Source organism: Ammospiza caudacuta, chromosome 15 (genome assembly GCF_027887145.1).
Source record: "Ammospiza caudacuta isolate bAmmCau1 chromosome 15, bAmmCau1.pri, whole genome shotgun sequence".
Classification (NCBI taxonomy): domain Eukaryota; kingdom Metazoa; phylum Chordata; class Aves; order Passeriformes; family Passerellidae; genus Ammospiza; species Ammospiza caudacuta.
Genome location: NC_080607.1, coordinates 18390528 through 18410396, shown reverse-complemented (window position 1 = coordinate 18410396; position 19869 = coordinate 18390528). Strand labels below are relative to the sequence as shown.

Sequence of the window (19869 nt, the reverse complement as noted above, 5' to 3'; positions counted from 1 at the left end):
TTAGGCAGAACCGAGCAGCAAGTTTTTAATAATGCCCCAGCAATTTCATGTACTTTGAGAGCCAGAAGGATCCAGCGTGCCCAGAGACAAGGAAAAGTGCTGCTATTTAAGGTAATAAGTCTTACATCAGCCTTGTAAAAATTTAAACCTGAGGTACATTTTTATCACCTCTTTAGCTTTACAACTCTAACATGGCATCTCCCATTGCTGCTCTGTTCAAACTGCGTCACCATTTGTAGTCCCTTCCCTTTATTAGAATAAAAAAGCATGTTTCACAAAGAACTTTAATCTATTAATTATGACTGCCATGCATTATGCAGCGGAGCTTTATGCATTCCTGTTCTTTCAGATTTTCCTCTGGGCCATCAGGAGATGTGACTATCTCCAGGATCTATCTGGGAATTTGCATCTGGCTCATCACTGAGGTATCCAAGTTATTCCCATGCTCACCATATCCTTGTGAGGCACCTTCTGCAGGTGGGGAGTCCAGCAGCACAGCTCCAGTGCAAACACTGATAGAATGATAGCTGATGTACTGATATTGCTGATGGAATAATGAATTATGGCCAGTAATTAATTATGGCAGGAAGTGCAGCCACACTTTGGGAGGAGGAAGCTGAGAGCTGTGCTAGGAAAAGGCGTGGGGAGGATTTTTCCTTCAGTTTGACATGTAGAAAGTGCAAATACAAGCACCAGGCAGAGGAGGTGAGAGCTCAGGGCTGGCCTTGCTCTGCCTCTGCTGGCCCAGGGCTTGGGGAGGAAAGTGATGGGAAATTGTCTGACAGCTCAGAGCACCAGGGACCAGGGCCAGCCTTGATTTCAACCCTGCCAGCACAGACAGCACAGAGATTTATCAGCTTTCCTTCACTTCGGAGGACATCAATGGGAAACTCAAGCTGAAAACGCTGGAGGTTTCTCCAAGGCTTTTTTAGGCGTCTCCCATCAGGGTAGATAAACTGGAAGACATTGATAACAGGTTGTTTCACCCAGCAGCACAAGAAGGCACAAATGCATCCTTGTGCCTTTAAAATAAAACCAAACCAAAAGACAACAACCAAATAAAAATACCTCAAAGCACTCTGCAGGCCCTCAGTTAATTATTTCCCAGATCAAGTTCAACTTTTACCTACAAAATGCAGCCACTCTCACTAACCAGAGCTTTCACTTTCAGAATTAAAGGTAAGTTTACACAAGGTCTGAATCGAGGAACATAAACACCTCTGTCAAAGCTGAATCTGCAGTCAGTGACAATTCCTGGATCTAGAGAGGCAAACACAGCTCCTGAGGCTGGTGGAAAGAACTGGCTGATCCCACAGGTACAGAATTCAGTGGTGCCATGGACACAGCCTGTAAAAACCCACCTCTGCTTTGCCATGGCTGCTTTTCCTTCCCTACAACATTGTGAAGCCTCTAAAGACAGCCCTGTAACCAAATACTGGATGTTTTATGAGTCCTTCTCCATGCTCAGGCACTGGAATAAAGACAAAGCAGAACTGATACCTGAGAGACAGAGAAAAGAAAGCTTTTCCTGCCACAGACTTTTAATTCACGCTGATACCTGAGACATCATTTCCTCGGGTCACTATAGAAACCTTTATCACCTCATGAAAGGTCACTAGGGAAGTGACAGGAGACGTCAGCTTCTTGTAACAATATTGGTTTCTCTTCTTAAAATTTAAATATCAAGGCTAAAGATTTTCCAACTGGAGATGTAAAAAGCCATTAGAGTAGCCAGTCAATACTCCTGAAATTATAGGATAGAGGTCTTGCCATTGAGGACACAGAAAATATTTTTGCAGCTACCAGAATAGCACAGTGCAAAAAGAATGACTGACTATGCTTTGACTTCAAACACAAATAAAGAATCAGAAATACAGAATAAAACAAAGGTATCTAAATAAAAAAAAAAAAAACAAAAAAACAAAAAAAAACCAAACCCAAGCCTTTCCCCTGTTCTTTGTATTTAGAGAAAATATCTTGGCATGTCTCTGACATTTTAAACCCCACACCAGAAGGTACTTCCCAGTGCAGTCAGATGACAGCAGTAACAGAGAGCTCATTCCCAAAATGATTGGGAAATATTTTGGTTACAATTTTTCAATTGCAAGCCCCACGAGTATTCAATACAAGTTTGGTTTTCCCCCAGCTCCCAACAGAGCCAGCTTTGGGCCAGGTTCTGCTGCTTTTGGGCCTCATCTGAGGTGGGGGATTGGTCCCATCCCCTCAGCCAGGAGTGCTTCCTGGGCATATCAAGGAATCCCCCCTGCATGGGACACCTGAGGCTGGTTTGGAGCGGGAATCTCCCATTTTGATTCAAATAACAGTTAAAGTTTTTATCAAAACCACCTAAAAGATACAGCACCACTGATAAGGTTTAATCCCATGCTGTTCCAACCCCACCAGGAACACTGAGCTGGGGCTCAGTCAGAACCAGCCTCCCCAAAACACAGTTAAAGGGGTCCCAACACATTATTCTTCAGCATTTTTTCCTGTTGTGTTCCTGCCTCACAAAAGCACGGCAGAAAAGCACGTTTCAGCAGGTCTGCTGGAGGATCAGCTATGTGGAAGCGGGTCTGGCTTTAAAAAGCAGCGTCAGGAACAGCAGCAAACCCCAAAGGGCTGGGAAGGCCCAAGGGCTGGGGTTGGTTTGTTGGAAATGCACGCAGGTTTTGCACCTCTGCCTGCCCAGTTTAACCTCAGATCTCTGAGCAGGCTGAAGTTCATCCTCAGAGAGGAGGAAGGCTGTGACACACCATAAACCCACACCTGGGAGCCCTGAGGAAATCTGGGAAAAACCTGGGCAGAGAGCAGAGCCTGCCAGGGCTGTGCTGGGTGGGGTATCCAAATTTACTCCTCCCTCTAGGAACCAGGGCTGTGCTGGGTGAGATATCCACATTTACACCTTCCTCTAGCAACCAGGGCTGTGCTGGGTGAGATATCCAAATTTACATTTCCCTCTGGAGCCAGGGCTGTGCTGGGTGGGATATCCAGATTGTCCCTTCCCTTGGGAGCCAGGGCTGTTCTGGGGTGGGATATCCAAATTTACACTTCCCTTGGGAGCCAGGGCTGTGCTGGGTGGGCAGCACTGGAACACTGAGCTTTGCTCCTGGGCCCAGCACTTACCAGGGGAGCTTGGGGATCTCCAGGCAGCAGGAACAAAAATCCATCCCAGTATTTGGTCCTGGAAAGAGCCAGCCTGCTCCAGAGCTCTGAGGCCGTGGCAGACCTCAAGGAGGGAGGGATGGGATTTATTTACCATGTGCTCAGAAGCAGGAGAGCTCTACAGGAGACACTTGTTCTGAATTACCAGGCTCCCTCCTGGGATGGTTCTGCTGATAACATGAAGAATGTATTAAGTGAACATCAGAGATTAAAACAATCTGCTGCTGCCAGCTCCAAACCACACAGACCATTACTGTCACACACAGAAATCAAGCCAGAATATTGGAAGGGAAAATTGAAAAGAAATCGCCCCCGTGTCAGCCTCGCTTCTCAGCTGGTTTTTCTCAGGGTCCAGGAAGAAGCCTCTAGATTGTTCACATGATGCAATCAGCCACACCAGGCTGGAGCAGCAGCACTAAGCTCTGCCTGTTCACTCACACCATTTCCTTATCTTTCCTGTTTATCTCTGAGGCCCAGCACCAAGGTGAGTCTCTACAATATGACAGATCTACTGGTTTCCTACTCAAGAAGGTTCTCGAGGCTTCCTGAGCAGCTGCAGTGCAGATAACAGAGCTGTGCCATCTTCAGGGTGGCTCTGGACTGGGGTGGACACTCCTGGCCAAGGGAAGCACAGCTAAACTGCACTGCAAACCTGCAGCTTTGCCAAAATCCCTCGGGTGTTATCATTCCTGTAGTGCCCGACACCTGTACAGGGTGAAATTCATTACCAGGGAGCAAAATATTATCAATTTTACATGAATTGTGAGGTTAGGTTTTGGCCACAGATCTGCTTCTTGCAGAAAAGTTTGGGCATTTTTTTATCTGCAACTTTTTCTCTTAAGTGAGACTTTTACAGCTGAGCTTTCCTAACGTCTTAAAAAGCTGAATTTTGCAATGTTTTTACAGGGAAGTGTTAAAGAGGAAATCTCATCCAGGAGCCAGAGCACACTCCAGAGCTTCCCTGGGCCTCTGGCACCACCTATGGATGACAAGGAACACCGGGAGCTGAGGAAAGCTTGCCTGCAGAGTTCACCTCCACCACTGAGGATGGGCAAATTCACTGCTTTCAGTCTGTGCTACCTGTGCACGGGCAACTGCATAGTTCAAAGTACAGCCCGGGAGTCTTTCATCAGAGAAATGTCCATAATAAATAATATAAATATAGTTAATAAATAAGAATTAATAATTCACTATTAATTAATAATATTTACTCCACAAACTGATTAATTTGTTTAAACTACAAACTGATTAATTTGTTTAATTATATCAAGAAAATAAATTATAGTTAATAAATTAATAGATATATTATTTAAATATAATAATAAATTACCATCTCCTTGTGATCCAACCTGAATTTCTGCTGGAGTGAAAAACCTTGGATTAGAAGATTAAAAAAAAATTTAAATTAACGTGAAAAGAAGACCCAAACTGTAACACACCTTTACCACCCATGCAACTCCCAAGAGGCAGCATCAAAATAAAAACAAAGGGGAAGTAGTGTTTATAAAAAATATATTTCCCGTTGTTTTGCTCTTTAACCCACAGGCACTCTGACAGCCATCACCACGCCAGAGTGGATCTGTGTTGCTGCTAACAGAGTTAGTTACCACTGACAGAGGGACAAATTATTTTACTTTCTGAAAACAATCACCTGCTCTCTGCACCAGCATCTCAAGTGCCAGGGGCTACTGATTCTACAGATACTGAGGAGCAGCCCTTCGGATTTCACCTGGGCTGGAGCAGCAGTGAGGTTCCTCAGAGCCCAGCCAGGAGCACTGAATGCACACAGAGCACAGAACCGAGACCTCAGTCCAGCAAACTCCACACGGGCTCAGGTTATTGTCTTTTCATCTGTGCATCGAACAACAAGGCTGCTCTGGAGGTAATTCAGCACAAGGAGAGGATTTCTTCTTCAGGCAGCACAGTATAGGAGCCATACGTGGGGGTGTCACTGCTGGGGGACACTGGCAGCAGCTGCTTCCCAAGGAGCAGGGCCTCTGACTGCAGCAGAGGCACAGAAATACAGAAATACAAACAAACCCTCCTCCTCCTCCTCCTCACACACAAGATGCTTCAGTGTACAGACAAACACAGCGTGGAAGGTATTTGGCTCTGGAGGACAAATCCTGTGTTCAGTCTCAGCACTGCCCCAGGAGAGAGCAGTGCCCAGAGCAGCCCTGTGCCCAGAGCAGCCCCTGAGTCCAGAACAGCCCCTAAGTCCAGAGCAGCCCCTGAGTCCAGAACAGCCCCTAAGTCCAGAACACCCCCGTGCCCAGAGCAGCCCCTGAGTCCAGAACAGCCCCTGAGTCCAGAGCAGCCCCTGAGTCCAGAACAGCCCCTAAATCCAGAACAGCCCCTAAGTCCAGAACAGCCCCCAAGCCCAGAGCAGCCCCTGAGTCCAGAACAGCCCCCAAGCCCAGAGCAGCCCCTGAGTCCAGAACACCCCCGTGCCCAGAGCAGCCCCTAATCAGGGATGGAGTCTGCGGGACACAGCAGGGCTGTGTGAGCCCCGCTCTGGATGATGGAGTAGCTCTGCTTGGGGCCCTCAGAGTGGGATGAGGACGAGAAGATGGGGGGAGGAGGAGCAGCCGTGGACACGGTGATGCTCTGCCCACCATCGCTGACCACGGTCACCTCCGCTGCCCCGTCCTGGATGAGGGCGTTGAGCCCCTCCAGGTCGGAGCAGCTGATGCCGGAGCCGGCGATGAAGGCCTGGCCGGCAGGGGGCTCATGGCCGGGGGCGGCCCCGGGGAGCAGGGCCTGGTGCAGGGCGGTGCCCTCGCCCTGCTCGTGGGCGGTCAGCAGCACGGCCGGCTCTGCCCCCGGGCCCGTGTCCCCCGTGCTCCCTGTGGCTGGGGCCAGCACGCTGACCTGGCCCAGCAGCTGCAGGCGGCCCCCGCCCAGCACCTCCTCCTGGCCCGCGCCCAGCAGCCCCGGCGGCACCACGTTCACCGAGGCCGCCTGCACGATGCTGTTGGCCTGGGGAGGCACCTGGTGGCCCACGATGATCTTGACTCTGCCCTCGTTGTACGGGGCCACCTGAGCGGCCTGAAGCGGCACCTGGAGGTGGCTGACGGTGATGGGGGCGCCGGGCTGGCGGCCGGGATCCATCTGGAGCTGCAGCACGGCCAGCTCGCCGTTCTTGGAGCCACTGTACAGGCTGTGCTGCTTCTTGTGGCTGCGCAGGGAGTCCTCCCGCACGAAGGACGCGTCGCACAGGTCGCACTTAAAGGCCTTCTTGGCGTCCAGCTTGGCGACCTGCCTGGAGCCGCCCTGCTTCGGCCTCTCCCCTTCCTTCTTGTCCGGCGAGCGCTTGCCGCCCTTGGCCCTGTCGCCGTGGGCCTTGCGGACGTGGGTGGTGAGGTTGCTGCGCTGCTTGGTGTCGAAGCTGCACAGGTCGCACTTGAAGGGCCGCTCCTTGCCGTGGATGCGCTCGTGCACCTTGAGGGCCGCCTTGGAGGAGCACGAGTAGCTGCACTCGGAGCACTTGACGGGCTGCTCGGGCTGGTGGCTGCGGATGTGGTGCCGCAGGCTGGTCTTGTTGCCGCACTGGAAGTCGCACTCGGGGCACTTGAGGGTGTTCTCCGTGCTGTGCTTGATGCGCATGTGGGATTTCAGGTTGCCCTTCATGGCGCAGCGCACCTCGCAGAACTCGCACTTGTAGGGCTTCTCCCCCGAGTGCACCCGCAGGTGCCGCTTCAGGTCCGAGTTGATCTTGAACTTGGCGGGGCACAGCTGGCACTGGAAAGGGGCATCTCCTGCCAATGGGAGGCACGGGTTACACAGGGGACTGCAGGAGCCACTGCTGAGATGGAGTCCCTACTCTCAACATGTTCTCAAAGTCAAGAGAAATTTCATGACACAGGATCATCGCCTGGTCTGACACACTCAGATCTAAACCCATTATTTTGCATTTTCTGTATCTGCAGGCTGGCGTCACTATATCCATGACCACGTTAAGGTGGAGCTCTGCTAATCCCTAATCAATTCCAGTGAGGCTGTTCTAAGGCCATTAAAAAAGAATCCAAAGCATACTTAGCAACCTAACTAAATAACTACTCCCTTTTCTTTCTTAAATCTAAAAATACAGTTCTCTGAATTTTTCACCAAAGGATGAAGTCCTTAGGTAGGCATTATTTTGAACAAGTGGAAGAATTGTGTTTTTAGGTTCTAAGACACTTTTGGTGAAAGGAGGAAAAAGAAAGTGTATTTAGTTCAAGAAACATTTATCCTCTTTAATAATCAAACTGCAAATGGCTGATTTATTTTAGAAGTTAATATTTTATAGAGTTTGTGAGAGCTGTATAATTTTGCATAATTTGCTTATCCAGCTACATATGTCATAGGTTTAGCTGCATATTTTTCAAATCGAGTTGTGGCCTACTGTGCTAATCCATGTATCTGTTTAATAATTGAGATACATGGTGTACTATCTGTATTAAACAGACTTTATTAATGAAGATGCACTGTTTGTTCATCTAGTTTATTTTACAGCCTCAGCTGCACACTCAGCCACTGAATTTTTATCTGCTTTGCTGATGAAGGCACAGTTCATATTTCAATGACTTAATTGTCATATACAGGGTAGCACAATATATATGAAAAAGAATATAACAAAAAATTCTGTTTGTTTAAAGAGTGGCCTACTCTGTATTTCTTTACATTTCTGCCCATCCCTAACTGACACTGCCAGGATTTAGATAAAAATTTGTGTCTGACCACAGAATTACTAATTCTAAGAGTAGTCTCACAGGAAGCTAACGTTTAGTGATTAGTTCAACAAGTGAAGATGATCTCGCTCTGAGCAATGGGCACTACACTCACCTTCTAGAGTATTATTAATTTAATTCAAATAAGAAATATATTCTACATACCGGTCTTACTTTTCTCCTAAAATTGGGTGTGTGCATAACAGCTTTGAAAAGAAGATAAATTTTGGAAAAATAGAAGAAGCAACAAAACTAAGGCTTGAGTTTTAGCAAAATTCCATTGCTTAAGATGCAACAGACTGAAATGCCAAAAAGAAAGGTTAGTCTAAAATCCCTTCCCAGCAACTGGAATATTGAATGGCACAGAAATCTAATTCTGCTGGAAATACCAGACAGCCATGAGCATTCCCAGGTGCTCACTCAGGGCTCACCTGCCTAAGTTAGAAGGGCACAACCTCACCTTTGTGCGAGCGCAGGTGCACGAGAAGCTGGCTGGAGCTGTGAGGACAGGTCTGGAACTTGTAGGGGCACTCACTGGGAACTCAGATAATCCCTTTTGGACACCTATACATGACTTAAAATCATCTCTGTGATCCTCTGACCCTTCCAGAGCAGAAGCCCACCTGTGTGCAAGCGTAGGTGCACGGTGAGCTGGCTGGAGTTGCGGCTGGCTTAGAAGCAGATCTGGTACTTGTAGGGGCATTCAATGGGAACTCAAATAATCCCTTTTGAGGATCTGGACACCTATACATGACTTAAAATCACCTCCACGACCCTCCAACCCTTAGAGCCATGGCTATGAGCAAAGCCCCACCTGCGTGCGAGCGCAGGTGCACAGTGAGCTGGCTGGAGTTGCAGCTGGCACAGGGGCAGATCTGGCACTTGAAGGGGCACTCATTGGGAACTCAAATCATCCCTGTTGGGTATCTGAACACCTATACATGAGTTAAAATCATCTCCGTGACCTTCCAACCCTTAGTGGCATGGATATGAGCAAAGCCCCACCTGTGTGCGAGCGCAGGTGCACGGTGAGCTGGCTGGAGTTGCGGCTGGCGTAGGGGCAGATCTGGCACTTGAAGGGGCGCTCGTTGGAGTGGATGCGCTGGTGCTTGTTGAGGCTGCTGCTGTCGGCCGCCGCGTACTCGCAGTGCTTGCACTTGTAGGGCTTCACGCCCGTGTGCGAGCGCATGTGCATCTTCAGCTTGTCCTTGCGGCTGAAGCACTTGCTGCACACCTCGCACTTGTGGGGCTTGTCTCCTGCAAGAGCAGCACTCACACTCAGCCCTGGGCACGGGAGGGCGTGTGGTAAAGCAGAAAGCACAGACTGATCACGAAAAGGACTCGTTTGTAGGGTGTAGCTGCAACAAACAGCAAGGCCTTCGGAGCCTTCGCCCTTTGCAACTCTGAAACTGGGAGCTAAAATCATGGAACTGCTTTAATATAAAGAGCAAAGCAGTGTGCACTCCCACCACACTGCACCCTGATAAACTCATGGTGTGCACCCAGAAGTTAAACTGTGCCTCAAATCAACCTCCAGTGTTCTCAGCTGTGCCTGACAGGGCATGTCCCCAGCAGGCAGTTCCTTAGGCACAGGCCAGGACAATGCTAGAAAGTACAGACATGTCTACATGCTGTTTATGGAGACATTACTTCATAGGAAAATGGCTTTTGTGAAAAAGCTGAAAGGAGGAAACCAACTCAAAAGCAAATATAGGAACACAAACCTGTGTGCGTTCGCCGATGACGTTCCAGATCCTTCATACCATAGGAAGTCTTGAACTGGCACCCTGAAAACAGGAGGACAAAGATCATTAAATTCAAGGAAAATCTAGCAAATAATAAAAGTACATTACCGTATTCTGGACGTGTTTATTTTCAACAGCATTTTCTTTAAAATTCACTGTTAACAGAAAGTTAATACCTCATCTTGTTTACTCACATCTGCTTAAAACAGTGACCAGCCCACCCGTGAACTTGGGTTTTCTAACGCTTCCCCTCAGAGGCAGCTCACTCCAGAACTGCCGCAGGCATCCAACCTCCTGTGTGCCACTAGAGGAAAGCTCTCCACACTCAAATGGTGCAATCCCATCTCACCTGGGTACAGGCAGCTGAGTTTCTTCAGGGGCAGGGAGGAGGAGGATTTCTTGGACCTTGCTTTTGGTGGTGTGGAGACGACAGCAGCAGCTGGAGGCTCCGTGCTCTCGCTGGGCAGGTAGGTTTGGTAGCCATGCTCAAAAACAAACTCTGGGGCAGAAACTAAACACACAAAAAACTTCATGAGAGAGCATTAACTTCTCTAATCAGATTTAAAAAAAGTCTAATAATTGCCTAGTTTAATAAATTCTCTTTTCTGTTTTTTTTTTTTTTCCAGCAACATTCCTGTTTCTGGGTTGCTCTTTACCTGGGGGAGGAGGAAAGGAAAAAGGTTTTTCTCTTCCAAATAAAGATATATTTGTTTTTCAACTCTGTCTGTGTTACAGCCCAAATGAGAAAAAAATATCACTATTTATATGGCAAATGTTGTCAAAAGGCATCACACAAATTATTTTTGTAATTGTTAAAAAAGTTCAGCCTCTTTCAACTCTACTGTTTTTAGCTGTTACTCACAAGAATAACAGGTGGAAATATCTCAGCCAAAGTAACAGCTTTTAAATCAATTAACCAACACTATAGCCCAAAAGGGCAAATGGATAGAACTGTCCTCATTTTAAAGATGAGTAAATATGAAGCAGAAAAATGACTCACCCAAAAGCCACACTGAGTTGAGGGATTATAATACAAAAATTCCTGGAAGTGGGCCCTGAATTCAGTTTGTTTCACTGCTCTTCCAGATTCCCTGCCTTAACCTGTCTATCCAAATTAGAGTCAAATAATTTGGGGTTTAGCAAGGTCCCACACCAAAATAAAACAAAACTATATATAGAAGGGCAAACCTTCACACACGGAACAAGATCCTAATTTTATTTAAATGTCTCCAGGATCAGGACCTCACTTGAATCTTCGCAGGCAGAAATTTTGAGTAATATTTTTCCTGCCAATTAGTTGAGGGAGCAATGTTAGGGAATGCAGTGTTCTCACATAAAAAGGCCTGGATGGGTGCCTGACAGCAATTCTGTGTGTGTTTTCCATCTAGAGCACTCTTAAAAAAATAAAATGCATAGTAATTTCAGTATTTTTCATAAGTATCGACAATTCTAATTAATTTGCACAAGCTGGTTCCACAACACAATAGACTTGAGCAATTCTCTGAGAGAACTTGTACCTCAATTAGCAAATTAAGCAACTATTGTTAGAAGAAATCCAAGAAAGCAGCACAGGACTATTTAATTTCCTTAGTTACGTGACAACTGATGTGAAAACTGTTATTTCGGCTGGGTGATGGGGACACAGGGACAGAGGGCTGGCACCTGGCAGGTGGTGCCTGTGATGGTTGGATACCTGTGAAGGTTTGTGCCTCTATGATGGCTGGGTAGCTGTGAAGGTTTGGGTACCTGTGAAAGTTTGGGGGTACTTCTGATGGGTTGGGAGTACCTGCGAAGGTCTGGAGGTACCTGTGCAGGGTTGGGCACGTGTAATGTGTTGGGGATACCTGTGATGGTTTTGGTACCTGTGCAGGGTTGGGCACCTTTGAAGGTTTGGGGGTGCCTGTGACAGTTTGTGCACCTGTGAAGCTTTGGGTACCTGTGATGGTTGGGTACCGGTGCAGATTTGAGTACCTGTGATGGTTTGGGGGTACCTGTGCAGGGTTGGGAGTACCTATGACGGTTTGTGCACCTGTGAAGCTTTGATACCTGCGATGGTTTGGGGGTGCCTGTGAAGCTTTGGGTACCTGTGATGGTTTGTGTCTCGGAGGCGATGGTCCTGCTGCTGCTCTGAGCCTGTGTGCTGGGCACGGTCTCCTCGGACACGAACTGGACGGTGCTGGTGGCGCCGGCCGTGGCACTGGTGAGCTGGCAGCCGCTCTGCTTGTGCCCCACGAAGGCGTCCAGGTTGTTGAACTGCTGCTTGCAGATGCCGCAGATGTGGATGTCGGGGGTCAGCTCCACCAGCACCGTGGTGCTGCCGGGGACTGCGGGGACACGGCGCGGTGATGGGTGACACCGCTCCGGGTGCCACAGGGACATCCCGCTGCCCACGGGCCCCGAGCTGCGGGCACCCCGGGCGGGAAATGCAGCCCCCGGGAGCTCGGGGTCCCGCGGGGGCATGCTAGCTGCGGCACCGCTGCACGGAGCGCTCCGGGGACACACGGACAGCGCCCAGCGAGCGGGGACAATCCCCCCGGACATACGGACAGCACTCAGTGAGCACGGATCGGTGCCCGGGACACACGGACATCACCACGCAGTGCCCATGGAGCGGGGACAATCCACGTGGGCAATCCTCCAGGATCCACGGACCACTGCCCCGTACCCATGGAGCATCCATCCCCGAGATGCACGGACCATCGCCCAGGACCCCTGGACCCCCGCTCCGGCCGCACTGACCCCCCTGACCCCGCTCCGGCCCCGCTGCCCCCGGTGCCGCCCGCCCGGCGCTCACGCAGATTCCCGGGTTCCCCCCCCCCGCCCCCCAGCCATGTTCCCGGGCTCCGCTCCCGCCCGTTTCATGCGCTACTCAGGTTTCGGGGCCCGGGCAGGCCCCGGCTCCCCCGCGCTGGCGCGGCGCGGGCCCCGGAGCGCGCATGGCGCAGCACTTACACTGCACGGGGCCGGGGAAGGCGGGCGCCGCCCCCGCCCCGCCGCGGTTCATGGCGGCCCCGCCGCCGCCTCCTGCGCGGGCCGAGCCCGCCGGCACCGGCACCGCTCCCACAGCTCGGCCGCCCGGCGCCGGCGGATGTGCGGGAACCGAGCATGCTCAGTGGCGGCCGCGAGGCTGCGGCGGTGCCGGCTGTCAGCGGCCCGGGCAGGGAGGGCCGGGAGGCAGCGGAGCGGCGGCGGTGAACCCAGAGCCGTGCCCAGTCTGCAGCCTGAACACAGAGCCGTGCCCGGCCCCAGCCTCCTGAACCCAGAACTGTGCCCGGCCCCAGCCTCCTGAACCCAGAACTGTGCCCAGCCCCAGCCTGAACCCCGAGCCTTGCCCAAATCCCAGAGCCGTGCCCGGTCCCAGCCTGAGCCCAGAACCATGCCCAAACGCCAGAGCTGTGCCCGGCCCCAGCCTGAACCCCGGTGTGCTGGTGCATTATTTGCTGTGTTATTAATAGGACACTACTAACGGGATGTGTTAAATTAACGTACACAAATTCAGATGAGCTAAGCCGCCGTGGCATGGCAAAGAGGAATCCTGCACCCTTTCCATCTCTCCTCCTTGCTGTCCCGCAGAAAGGCTCGCTCAGGAGCAAACGGCACCGCTCAGTCCCTGTGCTGTGCTGCCCACCGCGGGAATTCCCCAGCACGCTGCTGGGAATTCTCAGCTCTTTTCCTTCAGGGAGAACGTGAGGTGGGGCCGAGTTAATGCTTTTCGTAGGGATTGCTGAATTTAGGTAATGGGTGTGCTGGGAAAGGTTTTTCAGGTCGTGGCAGAGGCACAAGCAGCAGAAGCAGCAGTGGCTGGGCAGGCGCCTGAGGGCCAAGGCCTTTGGTGTCCCAAGGGAATTGTGACTGTCAGATCCCTCTCTGTGAGCTCTGTTCTACAGGGATGGTCAGTGCGAGAAAAACCGATCACTGGCACCGACTCTAACACAACTCAGAGCTTGAAATATTGAAGAAATTGCTGCAGAGAGCAGCAGGTTTCAGACCCATGGGCTGCCTACAGGAGCTTCTGACATATGGCCTGGCAAAACAGAATTATGGAAGGGCCGGGATAAGAAGTTGTGCCAGGGGAGGCTCAGGGTGGACATCAGGAGGAATTTGTTGCTAGAAAGGGTGGTCAGGCTTTGGCAGGGACTGCGCAGGGAGGTTGGGAGTGCCCAGCCCTGGAGGTGTCCAGGGAATTCCTGGAGGTGGCACTCAGAGCTCTGGGCTGTCGACAGAATGGGCACTGGGCACAGTTTGGAGGTTGTTTCCAACCTCAGTGATGATGGGATTCTGGCTTTGGCACAAACATTGCAAACACCATTATTAAACACCATTATTATCTCATTAATAACTAATAACTCTCCCAGCCCAGGACTTTGAGGATGCTCTGCAGGAGCTCTCCCATGCCTGGCTCAGGATTGATGTCTGAGAGTGCACTGAGCGCTTGAGTCATGGAGCAGAGCTGTGCTGAGATCACACTTGACACGATTTGCAGCCTCTGAGGCATAAATCAGTGTGCATGTGTAATGTTCCTCACCCTTAACCCCGCTGACATGAAAATACTGCGCTGCTCCGGGCTCCCCACAAGTGCAGTGCAAGCAAACAAGGCCCAGAAACGACAAATGCCAATCATGAAGGACAAGGGAGAAGGAAATCAGAGGCATAAAAAAGTCAGAGCTTGTCAGAGCCTCACAGACAGGCCTTCCCTCACAGCTTGGACAGCTGTGGCCTCAGTGCTCTCATGGTGACAGGACAACAAGAAATGGGTGGATTTTGCCTTCGTGCAGAGCTTCCATCCATCTCCTGTCACCCCAGACCACACAGGAGCAGCAGATCCCACCCTGAGCTCACAGAAAACACAGCCCAAACCTGTGAAGGTGCTGGGAAGAGAGGTACCTGCTCAGGCAGCCAGGAGAACAAACCCTGATCCTTGAAATACACCACCATTCATTGTTCCCTTTGCCTTCCACATGGAGGGGGGTGTCTGAAAGAGAAAAATGCAGAATAAATGATCAGGATATACCAATAAAGATGCAAAAACCCCTCCAAACCCATCTGTATCCTAGGGAAAGAAAGAAAGAAACTTGGTTACAAACCTGAGGTCACTGAAGAGGGAGAGCTCTCTCCTGAAGGCCCTGGTTCAGGACATCCCAAGTGAGCTTGGAAATGTGGCCTAGGGGACAGACAACAAACTGAAATGCCAACTGTAATTAAAACTTTCTGGTATTGAAGGTGGGGACAAACAAATTACAGATTTGGAGGAAAAAACTTAAAGATTCAACCCCCAATTTTTAACATTTTGATGGATAATGACACACACAGCAACAGAAATGCTCTGAGCTCAAATTAATTATGTTAAAATAATAGGTAATTTGTCTCTGTGTTGAGAACATATAATTATGATGATTTTTTTCAAATGTTTTAAAATAATGTCATTTCAATTCATAATGCAGGGTAGGGATTTTGCTGCTCAGTGTATTTGCTGTTTATACAATATTTTCAATGTCATTGCTTTCCTGTACAATAAATAAAGCCAAAACAATCAGTTAGTACCCTAAGATATTCCTTACCGCTGTAGGAACTGTAAAATAACTCAATATGAAAATGTTATTCACTGCAATGGCACATTGGCAACTGTGATTAAGCCTCAAACGAATACTGGAACAAAGTAGAAACGTATTTTTTGTTGAATTGTTTAATTCTTCGCTGTCAGGACTCAGGCCCAAATCCACCCAGGGGAAATGTCAGGCGTTTATGGGGTTAAATGTGCCTCAGTGCCTTTCCCCCCATGGAAAACGTGCAGTTGGGCTAGAGAAGTAAGGGATATTATTTCAGGGCAGAATTCAGCTTCCTGCATCTCTCCTCTCTTAGCATTTCTCTCTCAATTTTTTTTTTCTAAATGCAAATTGGCTGCTCTCATATGAACAAAGTTTGAAAACAAACTCACATGATGATGATGATGATGATGGTGGTGATGATGAATACGTCACACCTGAAAATGAACTCCTTAATTTATGGAATATATTTCACCACTTTTTGTATAAATATAAAAGCACAGTAAAACTCCACTGGGATGAACATGATAACAAATAAATGCTGAATCTAAGGCTGTACAGCTCCAGTCTCACATTTAGTCATTTTTATGATTATATTTGGGTTAAAAATGGAAAGCAACACCAGCAGAGGGACTCCCTTGATACTCCGTGGAGCTCTGCCTGCTCCCTGGCAGGGCATAGAGGTAATTTTATTCTGGAAGATTTTGAATGCTTTACAAGTAATAGGAACCAAGTGGGAAAAGCATATTCCATATTTTAGTTCTGACACCCTCATAGAATAGAATATAGAAAAAAAATTAAAGATTCAAAATAGTTGCCTGTGATTCAGTACCTAAAGGCTTGGTGGTGTTTTTCAGAATCCCCTTGGGATGTGTAAATGCTTCGGAGCTGGGAGTACCCAGGGGAGCTGGAGGCACTTTTGCCACTTCATCAAACTAACGAGCCTTTGAGTGATGCTGCTCCCAGCTTTGCCTCTACTGGGGGGGAAAGCAGAAAACCAAACTGAAATTTAGACAGAATGGAATTCCTAAGAGCTGGGACAAGCAGGATTTATTAATCCATGCACTCCCAAGCTTACAAAAATAATCTTCTGCCTTCAGTTGTGCTCTATAAATCTCGCCCTCCTTCACGAGGTCTGTGCTTCCAGAAGGCTGCAGAGCTCTGGGACAAGCAGTGCCTGTCAATGAGGCACAGAAACCCTTTTGGGATCACGGATGGGTGTTTCACTGCAGGGACAGCAGCACTTCTCATTTCCAGCCCTCTCCAGCTTCCAACTGACAGGAGTCCCTCACTGAATGAGCTGCTGGTAGATAAAAAGAGAATTCCGTTTGTGCTCCCTAATTATCCATCAGTTATTAAATACCACCTCCCACAGCACTGCAGCTACAGGAAGGGAAGTCCTGTTCTGAGTTTAGTGGGATTGTCCAGGTGAGCAGGAGCTGAATCTCTATTTATGCTACTCTAGATGACATTTGATAATTTTAGAATGATGAACAAAGTACAGGAGACACTTTCTTTGTGTGCAGATTTTAATTTACTCAGATATGGCACAGAGAACTAGTGTGACTGCACATATTCTTAATCAGAAATTAATTTGAGCTTTGGACAGAGCATGCTGGGATATTCCAGCTAAAAATTCTGATTTACTGGTCCTTAGCTAAATACCTATGTGCAGGTATTTAGCTTAGTCTGTCTTGGTGTGAACAAATAATAATAATAATAACAACAACAATAATTTTGGTTTAGTATCACAATGCTGCTATTTGTGAACTCTGTATCACCCACTACAAAAAAAAAAAAAAAAAGAAAGAATAATCCTTCTGGAAAAAAGGCTTCTGCTTTGTGTTTGTGTCACAAGATATTGGTACTTGACTTTTTCAGACACTGAAAAGATCATGAAAAGGGTAACAAAGATGAGAGGGTTTGCTATTAGAATAATGTCTGCACGCAGAGATGACAGCCAGGGAAATACTATCTGAACTTCAGCTGCTGCTCATTGTCATTTTACAATTAAATCTTTATCAGGCTAATATTCCCCGTGGTCAGAGGTGTTTGCTTTCCAGGAATCCTGCAAAAATTCATTCATCTGTGAATTTCAGAGAACGTGGCAGGGTATTCATGGAGAGCAGATTTTAAATGTGCATTGAAAACTTCACCATCAAATCTATTCGGTCAAGAGGCAGAAACAGAAGAGCATCTTCCTGGAGAAGGCAGAATATTAAATAAATAAAAGATATTTTCTCTTAAAGCACTACAAAATAAAATGTATCTCCACAAGCTATTTTTCTGCAGCGGAAAAAAATATCTTTTTATAATAATCTTGGAAATGGGTCAAAATGCAGCATCTGTTGGATACAGAAAATGATTAACCTCGAGGTGCTGAGTGACCCACCTGAAAGGTCTTCCAGTAACGATAAAACCATGCTGAAAATGAATCTTTGATAACTAACGCCTCCTTTAGCAGCAAACGGAGCCCCTGCTTCTGGTAATTTATCGTGCTTTAAAAGAAAACACAGATTAAAATCAGAGCGGGTGGATATTTCAGTGTTTTCCGTGGGGATGGATGGGGGCGTTCTCCAGGGCAGCTCACCTTGTCCCCAGGATCGGGCGTGCAGGAGCAGCGCTCGGAGCTCTCGGTGCCGTGGCCAGGAGAGGGTGCTCTGTGGTTGCCTTTGGCTTTTTCCTCCTTCTCCCGAGCCCCTGCTCCGGCTGAGGATGCTTTGAGATCTCCGTCCACACGCACTGTTTTATTTTAGGCTCATTAGGATGAAATCCCGTTTTAAATAGCACAGCCTAGCTGTGAGAACTTCGGTGCCAGCAGAAATTCTTGCTCAGCTGCGTTGAGCAGAACGCCAAAGAAGTTTAAGTTCCAGAGGTCCTTTGTGTCTCCTACCTGGCTCTGGGGACAGAAAGGTGACTTCAGCTAATAGAGTTCTGTTCCCTGGGGTCTTCAGAAAATCCTCGGGAAAATGAGAGGCACATCCTGCAAGGATATTTCTGGGAGCGCTCACAAATGGAAAAATATCTCAGCAAAACAAAGAAATAAACCCCCCTTGCACAGCAGTTGTTCAGTTTAAAACAACCTGAGAGTTATTATCTAATTAACAGCCTCACCCTCCTTGCAGGTGAGTGTTTTTGGGAAGGGAGGAGAGGGGAGCTGGCAGTGCCAGGCTGGAGCAAACCTTCTCCTGTGCTCCAGCTGCCACTCCAGGTCCTTGTCCCCGCTCTCCTTGGACCCTTGTGCTTCCGAGGGAATTCTTACCCTGCTCGCTGGGATGGGTAAAGCAGGGACAGTGACACACATCAGCCCTTTCTGGCACAAACCAGCTTTGTGTGGCTTCCCATGCCCAGTGTCTCCTTTTCCACTCCTCAGCCCTGCCCTGTGCTGGGGATGCTGCAGCTGCTCTGTGTGCAGGTAAAACAAAAGGTTTTAATTAAAGTGACATTGCTGCACCAGTGCTGCCAGTGACAGTCTGGTGAAAGGTACCTGAGACGTGTGGAAGCCACTGTAGGGTCCTGCCCTCCTGCTCGCATCCCAGCATCCATGTGCTTCCCAAGCTGCCAGGTGAAAACATCCCCTCGGTTTTGTTTTAATGTCAAATAACTTTTCTGACTAAAATCATCCTGCAAAGCATACAAACAAATATTTGTAATGCTAGTGTTGCCCAAAATCTGAAGGGAAAAAAGGTCATTCAGAGCTCTTGGAGCTCTCAGCAGACAAGGACATTGTCCATCAGTTCCCAGCTTTTCAGGGGAAAACAGGTTCACAGATATAACTTTTCCAATTAAAAATCAATTTTTGCCAGAAAGCCGCTCTGATTAGTTTTAATGAGAGGTAAGCAATGGTAAATGACATCCTGTGTCTACAAATTATGCGTTTGGGTTCAGAGCTGCCCTGCAGCCTCCACTTAGCACCACGAGGACCTGGATCAGCGCCTTGTTTTGTAGCGCTGTGACATTTGCAGGATTCGCAGGAGCCGGATTTCTGCAGGGCACTGCCCATTAACCCTGCCTGGCAGGGCAGGGAATTCTCAATTACTCCGTGCCACGTGCCCCCTCCCCGTCTGCATTTCCATTTAAAGCTTGGCTTTTCGGCTCTGGAAGAACTGAAATCCTTACGGGAACCACGGCACGGGTGGGTTTGTGTCCTGCTGTGCAGAAGGGAATCTCGCGAGGGACCCAGCAGCCTTTCAGCCCCATGTGGACTTCATTAGCCCCTCATTTCCTAACGTGTGTTGGAGATGAAGCTTAAATGCTCCTAAATTGTGGGGAAGAAAGCACAGCTTAAAATGACATTTTCTCCACAACTCAAATTTTGTGCACTCAGCCAACAAAAAAAGTTCTATTCCCAATTACATTGTTTCGAATTGTAAATATAATTATGAGTGCATAAACCAAGCTGTTGAGGGGTGCATTTAATTCTGAAACACGAACTCATATTTCTACCAACATATTCCAGGGAAAAGTCAAGCAGCAAAGAGTTGCCCACTGATAAGAAACTGCAAAACTTCCATATCTTCAATTTTTCTGGTTTGCTGCTCCTCAAAAAGTGACTACATCCAGAGTAGAGAAACCAAACCACCATTGATTTAATAAACACAAATGATTTGAAAATATTCTGGGGAAGTCTGGAGTGATTGACTTTGTTTGGTGTCCCCGATCTGCCAGCTGGAGGGGGACACTGGGCACAGCAGTGAGGGGACAAGGGCT

General features: G+C 48.5%; 1 protein-coding gene across 1 annotated transcript; it reads right to left on the bottom strand.

The window, feature by feature from the left end:
- Positions 1-5625: 5625 nt before the first annotated feature.
- Positions 5626-12652, bottom strand: ZFP64 (ZFP64 zinc finger protein). Its single transcript, XM_058814901.1, has 6 exons — positions 12569-12652; positions 11701-11940; positions 9966-10127; positions 9596-9658; positions 8877-9128; positions 5626-6920 (listed from the first exon to the last, which is right to left on the bottom strand). Exons 1-6 carry the CDS (start codon positions 12618-12620, stop codon positions 5626-5628), a joined length of 2064 nt encoding a protein of 687 aa, XP_058670884.1. The 5' UTR covers positions 12621-12652.
- Positions 12653-19869: the final 7217 nt, after the last annotated feature.